A 13,118-nucleotide genomic window follows, 5' to 3' on the forward strand; every position below is an offset into this window, starting at 1 on the left:
CCAAAATCACAATCCGGACCAATCGCCATTGAGGTAGGATCAGTCATCTCTACGAGAACAAACAAATTACATGAACTGTGTTCGTGGACCTGGCAGCTGCCTATGACACAGTAAATCACAGGAAACTGCTCCTAAAGGTTGCAAGGGTAACTCGTAACACAAAAATAGTTGCAATAATAAAATCCCTTATGTCAAACCATCACTTTTTTGTGGAAATGGATGGGAAGAAAAGCAGATCACAAAAGAACGGACTCCCTCAAGGATCGGTAATTGCACCTATCCTTTTCAACGTTTATACCAATGACCAACCTCAGTTCGAGAACATCCAGGGGTTTCTATATGCTGATGATCTGTGTCTCGCGTCCCAGGCCTCTGATTTCAAGACCATTGAGGAGAGACTAACGGATGTCCTGGAGCCACTCTCTGAGCCCACATTTAAAGAACTCACAAAATGCTAACCCAGGAAAAACTCGAGAGTGTGCTTTCCATATAAAGAGCCGCCAAGTCTAAAGAAAACAGGAAACTGAACATCTCCTGGAATGGGGACATATTGGAGAACAACACATTCCCCGTGTACCCGGTGTTACCGTAAACGCACAATGTCCTTTTCTCAGAACGCAAAGAAAACAAAAGCAAAGGTGGCCAAAAGAAACAACTTCCTAAGAAAAGAGAAGAAAAACTTACACGGGGAGCAGATCAGAAAACAGTCAGGACAACCATACTAGCCCTCTGCTATTCAACAGCCGAAAAGGTCTCACCAGTCTGAGTAAGATCCTGCCATGTCAAAATAACACCTGCCGGATCATTAGAGTAACTTGAAACCGACTGCAGTTCCAGTCCTCCATCGGCTGGCTGGCATTGCACCTCCCCACATTCGAAGAGCCACTGCTTCCAAAGCCCAGAAATATAAACAGAAAATGGACCCAAGGCACCCCAACATGACCACAGCCCAATAAAAAGTAGACTGAAGTCGAGAAAGAGCTTCATGACGGAAGAAAGCATCAACCCTGACCATGCAGCTGTATACAGGATTTCCACACAGAGTGGGACAATCATGCAAATGAAGCTGTTGGAGATCCGAGAGAAGAACTGTCCTACGGAACCGAGCTCCCCAGGAATGAATTGGTAACACTGAACACAGCACGGGCAAAACTTGTGAGAACAACTGGTGGCATGAAAAAGTGGGGGCTGGTTGAGACTAGCTTGTGTACATGTGAATGCCCAGAGCAGACATCCTTAGAGAATGCCAGGATGGGCTCAGCTGCACTGACCATGACCTAAGAGTCTGCTCCCCAATGCTGTGGAGTGAGTTTGGTGTTGGTGCGACAAGCTATGATGATGATGACTTGCAAAATTAATAATTAATAAGTCTTACACCTGGCAACATATAAAAAAAAAAGTAAGATGACAAAGATTAAGATTAGAATGTTAGGATGATGATCTTTTTAATATCAAAGTACTTTTGTAACCCGGCATTGCTAACTTTCATGTGTAACCCAGAATGAAAAGTTATTACAAAAGACGAATGCAAGATATTTAGATAAATTGCTAGTCTATCATTGTGGTAGACGTAAATGTATTAAACTTGCATATCCAATAACCTGTAGGTTAACAGAGAAGGAAGGGCGCACAAGTTCATTGTAATTTGAAATTGAGGAGTTGGAGTTGGTACAAAGTTGATTTGCATTGAGTCAGAATTCAATCAAGTCTTAGATTGAAGAAAAAAGCACAAAGAATCTTTCTTTAAACAAGAAAACAAAAAAACAACCCAAAAAACCTACAGCGTGCACAAGAATGAATAAAAACAGGACAGTCTTTAAACTGCATCAATGGAAATCACATCTTGCATATACAAGACCTCTAGTGCTATTGTGAGGACTGGTTCTCAGTCTCACCCGTCCTGCCGTATCTGAGGGCCATAACACAACTTGTGAAATCGAAATAAATTAAAAGCAGATTATAAATTTATATCACTTTTATTGTCATTTCATTCATATTCATGTTATTCAAACTGAAAATCATTTTTAAAAATATAGATAAGATGTTTCTCCATTATAAAGGTATGCTTGTATTCTCATCCTGTGAAAGAGAAAGAAAAAAAATAAAGAAAATTGATAATTATTACTGAAACTGTGTAGTTCCATTTTTTTAAATCTGTGATTTAAGAGCCTTAGCAAAAGCTTTGATTAAGAAAGGTTCTGATATGCAACATCACATGGTCCCATCTATCAAATTCTACTACCATTACAAATCAGCTACATAAATAGATTCATCAGTACTCTTATCTTGTTGATAAATTAAATTATAAATATAGAAAAGGATATAATAAACTTTTAAAAATAATTAGAAAGTTAAATGGTAGACAAGATAAAGAGATATTTGCCTATTTCTTTTTAAATTTCTTATTCATAACCAAGGAAGCGGGTTTCTTTTGCTATATTCTTCTTGACTTCCCTATGTAAATGTTTCTTTCGAGTGTATAACAAGCTCACAGGGCATTTGTATAAAGAAACAGGAGCCAATACCATTAAAATGGAGATACCACTGCCAAAAATTACAAAGGGATAGAAATGCATTGGTCTTAACGTGTATTAGACGCTGTCATTAGAAAAAAGTTTTTAAAAATCTTTACAAACTACAGTAAGCTGCTTTTAAAATTAAGAAACGCTCGAAAGCAAAATATGGTCCTGTTCTCTCAATCACCGCTCTCTAGTCTCTAGATTATACTTGGTAGGTCAATAAAGCTGAGAGGTTTTATGAAGAATATAGAATAAAAACATTAATTCCATTAAAAAAACATAGAAGGGTCCATAATGATATATGAGGAACTCTATAAGATATAGTAACAAATGAAAGCCATTTTGATAATCTTGAAGGATATGACTCAATGATGATGATGATGATAATAATAATAATAATGATACTTCTTCCTGAATATAAATTGTTTAATTCCCATGGTATAGGCAGGCCAATGCTTCCAGAACAATTAAAGGAATGCAGAGACTCATTCTTGTTGTAATGTTATTTAGATCTGAAAAAAAAGATAAGCATGGCATCCTAAACCATTTTCCCATGGTCCCATAAAAAGCAATATCATCTCACACAAAATCATAAAGTAAAATTCATATGGACCAACCAATGAATAAAAGTTATAATTATCTTATTTTATCAATTATTATCATTGGATTTATTTAACTTTATATTTATTATTATTAATTAAATGCCAATTTGAAATTAAGATAGCAATGTTTGAATGAATAACTGGATCTAACTCTACAAGTAAAATGTAAATGTGCAACTTATTCAGAGTTCATCAAGCACTTGTTACAGTCTGTTGCTTCATGTTACAGGAAAAACTCCAGTTCCATGAGCCTTATGACTCTAAAGGACCAATTATTTCAAAGTAAGATGAAATACCATTTATTGTTTAAAGAAAGTTATCAAGCACTATTTAAGGTCTGTTGCTTCATGTTACAGAAACAGGAATAACTCCAGTTCCATGAGCCTTATTACTCTAAAGATCCACTTATTTCAATGTAAGAAGAAATACCATTCAATGTTGAATATATAGACATGACCTATTTCTTAATGGTTTGCTTATTCAATAAAAACATTAGAAAACATAATGGACCTGGAACTCAGATACCACTAGGTTGTTAAAACCGTTGGGTCAGGTCTAATTTTATCAGAGATTTATGATCATGAAGGCAAGATTACATAACCAATGTCGATTAGCTTTTAAAAATGGGCTTTTATTTACCTTCTGGTGAACTCATTTGATCAGTATTTCCTGTATTTAACTTTTTGATCACATAAGAAAAGTCTAATAAACATTGAATATTTTTTAATGCCTCTAGATTTCACTTTAAAGTCAAATAAAATATCTGATCACAAATAAGATTTTTGATAATTCGATCAATAGAGAGAGCTTTTCAAAATTGTTGGCTTATCATTCCTCAGGCAAAATTTAGATAAGACATCATTTCACATTATCATGGTGATTCCTATGAATTACAAAATCCTAAAAAGCTTCTTCTTCATAAAAAAACGTATGAAATAAAATTAGGTAATCTAAAGTAATCAGAGAAGTTTAGTTTTCATTTCAATCCAAGGTAAATCCGTAAAGAGTTGTGGGACCAGGCCCCTCTTGATCATTACCCCCAAAATAGATTGAACTAACAGGGATGTGTATAAGTATAAAACTGTAACAAAACCCCACGACCCCCCACAACACTCATACAAAAACTTAAACACAGTTTTTTTCATTTTCATTTCTCTTGAGCCAAGGGAAACTCGTTGCTCATTTTAGCTGCACAGATTCATTCAATCGCTCCCCCCCCCCCTTTTTTTTTTTAAAAATCTTTTTTTTTTTTTTGAGCGAGTCTATTCTTTTCTCCTTTTTTGTTTGGCCTTGTTCCGTTTCTGAGCATGAATTTCTTAAAATTGTTTTTTTTTTTTTTTAATAAAAAAATATTGTTTTTTTTTTTTTCCTCTATCGGTCTGGGAATAACCAATTTTCGTTATTGGCAGACCCTGTCTGGGAATAATCATAGCGACGACGAAAATATCAGACCGCACTCCCTGCATTTTACAATTGTATGTTTTCTTTCACACAGCTACCGACCAAATAAGGCGAAACGGCTTGGAAGATCCAAAACGTCATACATGTAGTTTGACACCTGCCAAATATCAAAGATGCGAGAAGGGGTTGAGTGGGACATTTTCTTTTCCCAGACATTCTCATTTTTTCACCCCTTCCTCCCTCTCTGCCATTCCTTATCCCATCGACTCTCAGCAAAAACAATAACAAAAAGTCTTATGTGGCAAAAACGGCTACCAACTTAAATCCCTCAAACAACACAAGATATTGAAAATCGGTGGCAGAGACCCTTTGTCTTGTTCCTTTTCCAGTTCCAGTCATGAATAGATAATGAGAGAATGAAGACTGTTTCGAAATCTATTATCAGGTCAGGAAAGAGCGAGAGTCAATAAAATATGACAAGCGGTGAAAGCTACGCGCCACGAAAGATGAGGATTTAAAAAAACAACTTTTGTTGAGATTTCAACTACTGAGGAGGGGGGTGTCTGCTTTTTTTTTTGTTCCCTTCTGTTTTGTTTTTCGGTCAAGTTAGGACTGACGCTGACACTGACACACGTTCTAGACTGTAAACGTTACCCATAAAATGTCATAAATTACGAAAAGTGTGTTCTCTCACAGAGTATTCGAATCACTCACTGTATGAGCATGAAGCAGACATGAGTGAAGGAAACGTAAACTCTGTAAGTGAGAATCGGCGAGTGAAGCTGTACTGTAACTGTAACTGTAATGACTGACAGCAGTCAAATTGCGAAGTGAAATGAAAACAAATAAACAAAGCATTCTAAAATTATGCCGGTGAGACATCCAAAGTTAAATACCCTAACGCTATTATGGAATAACATTGAACTAAATCGTTTCCTGCTCTCAAAACCAATCGATACAAATTACAAACTCAAACACTGAAATTGGCATCTTACCTTTGCATGAGTTGGACTGCCATTCTTTTCTGGTGAATTAGGAACTTTAGCAGCCGGACAACGTTGCGCACAAAACAGGTCTCCCGTTTTTGTCGTTCAAATTGTAGATAATACACAGTCAGTTAAAAACAAATACGTACAAATAAAATAGTTATTTATTTAAATTCTTTGTATATGGCTAAATTATTCCGAAAACCAGATTTCAAATAGTTCTTGTTTTGTTCACACAAGCGCATTGATTTTGGAGAATGAGATTGACCGTGGTCTAAAAATAGACCGACAGTAATTTTTGATAAATTTTACGATTTGTTTAATAAAAAATCAATATTTAGATACTATTTGACGCGTGATCGAGTATTTATGAATATGTGTTTCTTTTGCCACATAACAGCCAAATTTTAAAGGTTATTTTTTTCTATAATTTACATTGGAACGTGAGCTGTCAAGACAGGAACATGTGGTCTGCCACGTGCTTCTAGACCGTGTTTACGTTTGGGGCACCTAACTTTACTGCTCTATATGTATTCACACTATTAAGTGCTTCAAGTCATGACTGACAGTACCTTCATCTTCGAAATGGGATTCAAGATTAAAAGACATATGATCAGAAGAAGACGACTGACAATAAAATGATTAAGTTAAGATACCAAGTGCTTTATTTTGTTAAAGTATTAGTTAATACTTTGTGTTTTTATAACATTAATTTTTCCCAAATCTAAAATACCTCAAGTCAAATATTTATTGTAAAGCACCACTTCAACCATGATGTGGAGATAGGCGCTCAATTAATTTTGTTAACGTTATGTATTATGCTTTGACTCTCCTGTTGATATGAATGAGCTGTAGAACAATCTTTTATCTATATTTTCATTTATATTGAACTCAAAACAGTTAAGAAATAGATCAATGTTTTAAAACTGATTTTACTTTGGATATCACTCTGAAATTTAAAAGCTCACAAAGGCAATTTAAATTCTTGTCTGGATGCTCTGGTGTAAAGAAAAAATGTCTCACCGCTCCTGCTCCACCAGCCACTGTCTCATAATATCCCATGGACTCGTCCCCAAATGTCACATTATTCATACAGCCCTGGGGGAAGAAAAAATTGATTATTTTAGTGTAAAAAAAAGAGCCCTTCAAGAAGCCAAAGTTTATTTTAGTTTCCGTAGTGTGACTATGTGGTCTGGTGGTATGACTCAGGCCTTCAGATCGGAAGGTCCTGGGTTCAAGACCCACTCTGAGCGATGCATAGTTGAGTCCTTGGAAAAGGCGATTTACTCACATTCTCTCACTGTACTCAGGAGTAAAATGAGTATCTGGTTGTTAACAGCACTGTCCCTGCAAAAAAAAAAATGGAATATCACCTAACAGGTGTCATGTCTTGTCCTACATGTTAAGTGTTGCTGTGGGCTAGGGACCCCTTGTAAAGTGCTTTGAGTGGATATTGCATTAAAATGCTCTAGTTAGTTAGCACAATCTGTTTACAAAGAATATCAAAGTGGACCTTTCAGGTTTACCCTTTATCTACGGTGAGTATGATGAATAAAATATAAAATACCTCCCCCCCCCCCAAAGTCAATTAAAAAAAACAAACCTCCCTTTATTCATCCCATAGGGAAACTTTTTTCTTTAGGGTCTATCCCAAGAGAAGACTGAAATAACTGTCAGCTGCAGTGTAGCACTGAAAGCGAGTTTGACAAGGTGATATTCTCAAGGTCACACAGAGCACTAAGATTTGAACTTACCTTTTGAGAACAAGGCAAAGACCATACTGCTATGCCTACAACTGAGAAAAATGTGGGATAATTATCATCATTGTATTCATCAATATTAATAACCATTACTATCACATTAGTTTTCTTTGCCTTATTCATTGCTCTATCAATTGATGAAGGGGAAACCCAAAATGTCCACACCATTTGTCAATTTAATTGAATTAGAGCGCTAAATTCTACCTCTTCATTGTTTTTCTTTATTTTGGACTTCATGCTGCAATATTTGCATTTTACTCTTTTGATGGAATTCTAGTCTTTAGCAAAATTCTTTCCATAATGTCTAAAACACCAAGCTACCCTATTACTGCTCAATGCAATGGACAGCAGGAGCGGTGGTTAGAAAGACAATTATAATCCAAGATTTATATAAGCACTTGTTCCTTTGAAGAGTTTAAAACCCAAATGAATTTTACAAGGATCTCAATTGTAAGTCTACCTCGTCCCTTAGAGCCATAATACCCAGACAAAACAATAATTGTATCAGTATCTGTTCCTTTATTCATGAGGTGAGTTGAGTAATCGGGACCTCCTAGGCGTATGCTCTTACTATGTCAGTAACATCAATGTGTGTGATTCGGTGGCTCAGCGGTATGGTGTCTTTTCTTGACACAAAAGTCAAGCAATGTTTAGCATGATCAGTGACCAGATGGATGACAGAGAGTTGAAAATTCTGGTTCTGATGTTGTGTCCACTTTAGACACAATACCCCACTTGACTCAGGTGTGAATGAGGACTTGGCTAAGCACAGTGATGGGTATTGTTTAAGTGTTAATACTGAGAGGATGCCGAACAGGCGATTGTTACTGTATGAAATGGAATTATGGGAATAAATGAAACACTTTAGTAAAGCTCATTGAGCATGATTAATCCATGGAAATGCACTTTATAAATGTTCATAAATAGGGGCAGCGTGGCTCAGCGGTACGGTCTTTGCTTCGTATCCAAAAGGTAACAAGTTCGATCACCCGCCGCTGCGTTGTGTGGCCTTGAGCAAGTCACCTAGCCCTAGCTCACTTTGCGGCGCTGCACTGCGGCTGACGCCTGGGTTATTCCAGTCTTCCCTTGGAATAGACCCTAAAGACAAATTTCCCCTTGGGGATGATTAAAGGGAATTTTATTTTTATTTTATTATTTTATTTTATATTTATATCGTTAACAAATACAACGCATTAAAAAGAATTTCGATTGAAAGATATACCTGAGATGCTGCGCAGACACCAAAAGCCCTGAGGACTACATCCACTATGCGTTGTGAAGTGAGGACGTTACCTCCTACCACAGCAGCTACTTCCGATGGATCTATGAGACTTCCTTTAGGTAAGACAACTCGGATAGGAGTCAGACAGCCCTGAAAAATATTAAAATAATGTGATCTTTAACATAATCTATGACTTTTTAAATGAGCCAATTTGGATATAAAGCAAAAGAGTATAGAGTAAAGATGGCTCATATATAAAGAAAATGTTGAAAACAATTGATGTATTGGTTTGGCTTAATCAAGAGCTTAGAAAGAGTTTTGAAAACACAACTAAATCTCAATTTAAACAATACAAAATTAGAATAGAAGGGCTAAATTCAAATTGTAAAAATATTTTTAAAAAGAAAAAAAGTCGTGTATTAAAAGTTTATATTTCCTCTAAAATTTATTTACTTATTTTTTTAATATCAATTACTTTATCAGTCTGACAGTTAAAGTGAATATCATAGAGAGGCCTTATATGTCACCTGATACCTAACAGGTTTTAACAGGTACCTATCTTGATACCAAATCAAAGATCCCAACCCAGGGTTCTTTATTTGAGCCAAGTGGAGGGTTGTATACCAAATAGGTACAGAGTGCAATTCCCACTTATTGTGATTGTTTTTTGGAGACTCATTCTATTAAGGGGTGGGGTTGGGGGAGGGTACCTCTACATATCTTCTCTTATCATCATCAATACAAGTGTCTGCTCCATCCACATATTTTTCATTTCTTATTTTTGTTTTGTTTTGATTTGTTTGTTGCTGGTTTTGTTACTTTCAAATTTTAGGTCATTTCTGTTTCTTGTTATTATCTATTTTAATTAGCACGAGAGAGCTGTAGGTGTCAAGACATCAAAGCTTTGTGCTAAAAGCCTTAAGTATTAAAATAAATTCAGGAAAATATTCTATTTTCAATTCCTTCTATAAATTGATTCACCTTAACAATGCCATTCTCACATCTCTCATTCATCTTCAGTGTTTCATTCAGAATGATTTGTTGATCAAGGCGAAAACCTGAAATGTCCACATTATCTGCTTCGTTTATTAAATTAAATTGAAGCGTCCATTCAATTTCCCATTGTTATATATTTCTAGAAATCACACATCTTACTTGGTTGAGAGGGACTTCATGGCCCACCATACACCTCAAACAGTAAATAATGGCAGACATTGTGATCGCTCTTGGGGCGTTGATGTTTCCGTGGACCTGGTGACATGTGCCTGTGAAATCAAACACTGCTGTGCCCTGAATTTATAGACAAAAAAAAAGAAAAAAAAAGGGCAACAATTTAAATACGGAATTTTTTAAAATTTGTGATGAATCACTTCAATCTGGTATCAAATTAGAGTAACAAAATGTTGCAAATAAAATCTAAAAAAACAAATTACCAAAATGAGAACACTTCAGATTTTGCAGTTTAAAAAAAGTACATTGGTTATTCAAGCTCGTTTAAATCAATTTTCTACTTTCACTGCTTAACACTACAGAGGAAGGGGGTTGATAACACAATATATCTAAATTCACAATCAGATCTTGAGTAACTATGAGATGCCTATCGCAAACAAAAGAAAATCATGGCAGTCAAGAGAAACTGGGATGGAAAACAGTATTGTTTGTTTTGTTTTTAAGGGTTTTACGGCGCTTGCAACACATTTAGGTTATATCAGCGCCAGTAAAAAGGAAGAAAATGGGATAGTAAAAAGTTCTAGAATTACAATTAAAGCATCCAAGAAAAAGTAAGACAAAGGGGAACTGGGAACAAATAGGGATCAGATGTAGATTCCAAGAGCATACCACCAATGTACTTAGTTTAAGATCACCAATAAGTTTCATCTGGACACAAGCACGGCCCCCACTAAGAGGAATACACTCAAATGCTCACATTATAAATTATAACAAATATAATAATACATAACAGAGAGATGATTTACAAGGAAAAAAAATATCATCTCCCAAAACAATAACTATGCATTTGACTGTTTCCCTCCCAGCCAGAACAAAACCAAGCAATCTCATTCCACGACAATGACAGAATGCTAGTTGGAAAACAGATATAGGGGGATAGAAGACACAATAAGTACCTCCCTGCCCACTATGGGAGGTAGGAACCCCTACCAGGAAAACAGTATTCTGTATGGTCTGTGAACCACATCAATGCACTGCAATAACTCAATTGAGTCTATAATTACCAACCAAAATGTAATGACAATAAAGCGACTAAAAATAACCTATACTCCTTTTATTTCTTTACGTCTTAACTGGCCTGATTAGCCTCCTTAGTTTTTGGTTCCATCACCAACCTCAACTTCATTGATGCTGACATTGAGACAAATCTTGAACCCTCCATCCATGAAGTCTTCTCCATACAGCTGTGTCTTCCCTGTCCTTTCCTTGGTTCTCTTGGCAATCCCACGCAGCATGTCCTTCACTGCCAGCTCTGCATTGTCCTGTGGGAAAACATCAATGCAGATAAATAAAAAAAAGATTAAGTGATATGACCTCATTTTCTATAATATTAAAGACAATACACAATAAATCCGCCTCTATTAGGCATCCTACTTGAATTGGCGATCCTACCAAAATCAACCACTTTATTCACACTAATTCACACCTATAACAAATAGATTATTGTGTAAAAATGCATTACTTAAAGAAACAAATAACAGGGTCAAGAGTTCTGCAATCATTGTTCTTCCTTCAATCAATGAACATGCTCACCAACTTGACTTTGTTACAAGTCTATTTGCTGTAATGCTCGGCCACTGATACCATTAACACAATAAATACTTATTTGTTGAGAGATAAGACAGTTATCTATGTAAAAAAAGTACAAGTACAATTGAAACTTACTATGTCACTCACCTTCAACATCAATATGACTTATCACAAAGAGATTTTTCTTTGATAAAAATAACTAAAATCCTGTTATATCTGAATACGACCAACCGGCAGTACATTGGTGAGTACATTCTCCATATTACAAAATCTGTGAAAAAAATACTTATTGTACCAACAAAGATATTCAAATGTTCTTAGATTGAACTGGCATTGAAGAAAATCAGTAACAAAAAAAATGAACTAGTGTTTCAGTGAAATATTATTCTGTTCACTACAACATAAATAAATCAAATCAAATTCTCTCAAGCTGAATTCTTTTCCAAACCTCCATCAGCAAGGTGATTTGAGGCAATAGCAAGCCTGGATTTTGGAGATGAGTTGCAGAGACATAATATTGTTTCCCAACATTACAACTGTACACATGTAACAATAAATTTCACACACACAAATTGCAAAATGAAAAAAAAAATGTTTGCACCAACGTACATTCTGTGTTATTTGTTCATTGCGCTGATGAAGAGTTTAGGTGTGAATCATTAACAATTTATCATTTTGAGACTTTATATTTTACCATTATTTAACAGGTAGCTCCTCAAAGCTTTTAAAGTCAACAATCGTCCCTTGACAAAATCAAATCAAATTCTTGAGACTGCCAATACTGTCAGTGTAGCCGAGGTATAATGAAGTTTTACAGTATGAGCAACATTTAAAAAAAATGAAAACAAGGTAGAACCAAGCAACATTAGAACTACTTACTTGTATATGTTTCATGTAGGCTTGTACGACATCTAGACCATACTCATCTATCAACTCCAGGATAAGTCGAATTCCTTTCTGATTGGCAGCCACTTGGGCTCTCAAATCACTGAGGTTGTCGTGGAGGTTACGGGTGCCGCTGCTCTCAGGGTATTTGGCTGGGTCATTTAAGGCTTGAATCAACTCTTAGAGAGATAAAAGTACTATGTAAAGATTGAAAACAAACTCTCGGGCATCGGATACCTTGGATGAAGAAATAAGCACAAACAATAGGTATAAACTTCAAGATTGCAGACATATTTTTGAATTTTTCTACTGAGTGCTACTTTATAATAATAAACAATGTATTCATGAGCGTGTCAATATGCAAAAGAAAAGAAGCTATTTGTTTCATTCTCATTTTCTTTATATAACAACCATTAGTACTCTTTAAAGAGAGATTACTGGTTCTCAATATTGAAAACTATAAGTCAGTCTTGTTCAGCTCACTTGAATATAAAGCTGTGTTATTAAAGACATTTTAATATTTCTGATTGTTTAGATTTGACAAATTCTCCTAAAGGAACTTTGGATTGAAAGGTTGTGGGTATCAATTCGACCAGCGATATTTGAAATATCTTTCGTTCCTCTTGCAACTCGATCTCATCAGTCAAATAGCAGATTGACTTCAAATGAGAGGGGATGCCATTAAAAATTTGCTAAGTTTGTGATGAAAAGGATATTTAAATGAAAACGTTATTCAAGATCGATAAATCATAAAATTTCAAATGTAAGATGTCTCCATTTTGTCAAAAACAAAAAAAAAAACAACCCCCCCCCCCCCACACACACACAAAACTGCCAAAATTGAGACTAGAAACTAAGTTACCATGTGTTTCAGAGTAATGGCCTCTTTTCAATGAAGCCAGAGTTGCATCGCTGATACTGCTTCTCTTCTTTTTGAGAAAACAGTAATGTAAGCAGCTACAACCTGATAAACAATGTAAGAA

At 35.5% G+C, this 13,118-nt stretch overlaps 1 protein-coding gene and 1 long non-coding RNA gene across 4 annotated transcripts in view; both read right to left on the reverse strand.

Moving 5' to 3' along the window:
• LOC144977054 (5-oxoprolinase-like) overlaps positions 1–13,118 on the reverse strand; it is a 73,583-nt gene that overhangs the window by 6,422 nt on the left and 54,043 nt on the right. The window contains exons 25-29 of the mRNA XM_078921781.1: positions 12,130–12,314; positions 10,836–10,982; positions 9,646–9,780; positions 8,491–8,640; positions 6,532–6,606 (exon numbers count right to left, since the gene is read on the reverse strand). Coding sequence (XP_078777907.1) covers positions 6,532–6,606; positions 8,491–8,640; positions 9,646–9,780; positions 10,836–10,982; positions 12,130–12,314 — 692 coding nt within the window. The remainder of the gene's footprint in view (positions 1–6,531; positions 6,607–8,490; positions 8,641–9,645; positions 9,781–10,835; positions 10,983–12,129; positions 12,315–13,118) is intronic.
• Positions 1,958–6,281, reverse strand: LOC144977055 (uncharacterized). 3 transcript variants are annotated; one of them, XR_013646226.1, is made up of 2 exons: positions 5,518–6,281; positions 1,958–3,031 (listed from the first exon to the last, which is right to left on the reverse strand). It is a non-coding gene; the product is annotated as an uncharacterized LOC144977055 (long non-coding RNA). The 3 variants fall into 3 exon arrangements; XR_013646227.1 differs by lacking the exon at positions 5,518–6,281 and adding an exon at positions 4,889–5,506; XR_013646228.1 differs by lacking the exon at positions 5,518–6,281 and adding an exon at positions 4,666–4,882.

The sequence above is a fragment of the Berghia stephanieae genome, chromosome 7 (assembly GCF_034508935.2).
Source record: "Berghia stephanieae isolate SIO BIC M18660-M18661 chromosome 7, UCSD_Bste_1.3, whole genome shotgun sequence".
NCBI lineage: Eukaryota > Metazoa > Mollusca > Gastropoda > Nudibranchia > Aeolidiidae > Berghia > Berghia stephanieae.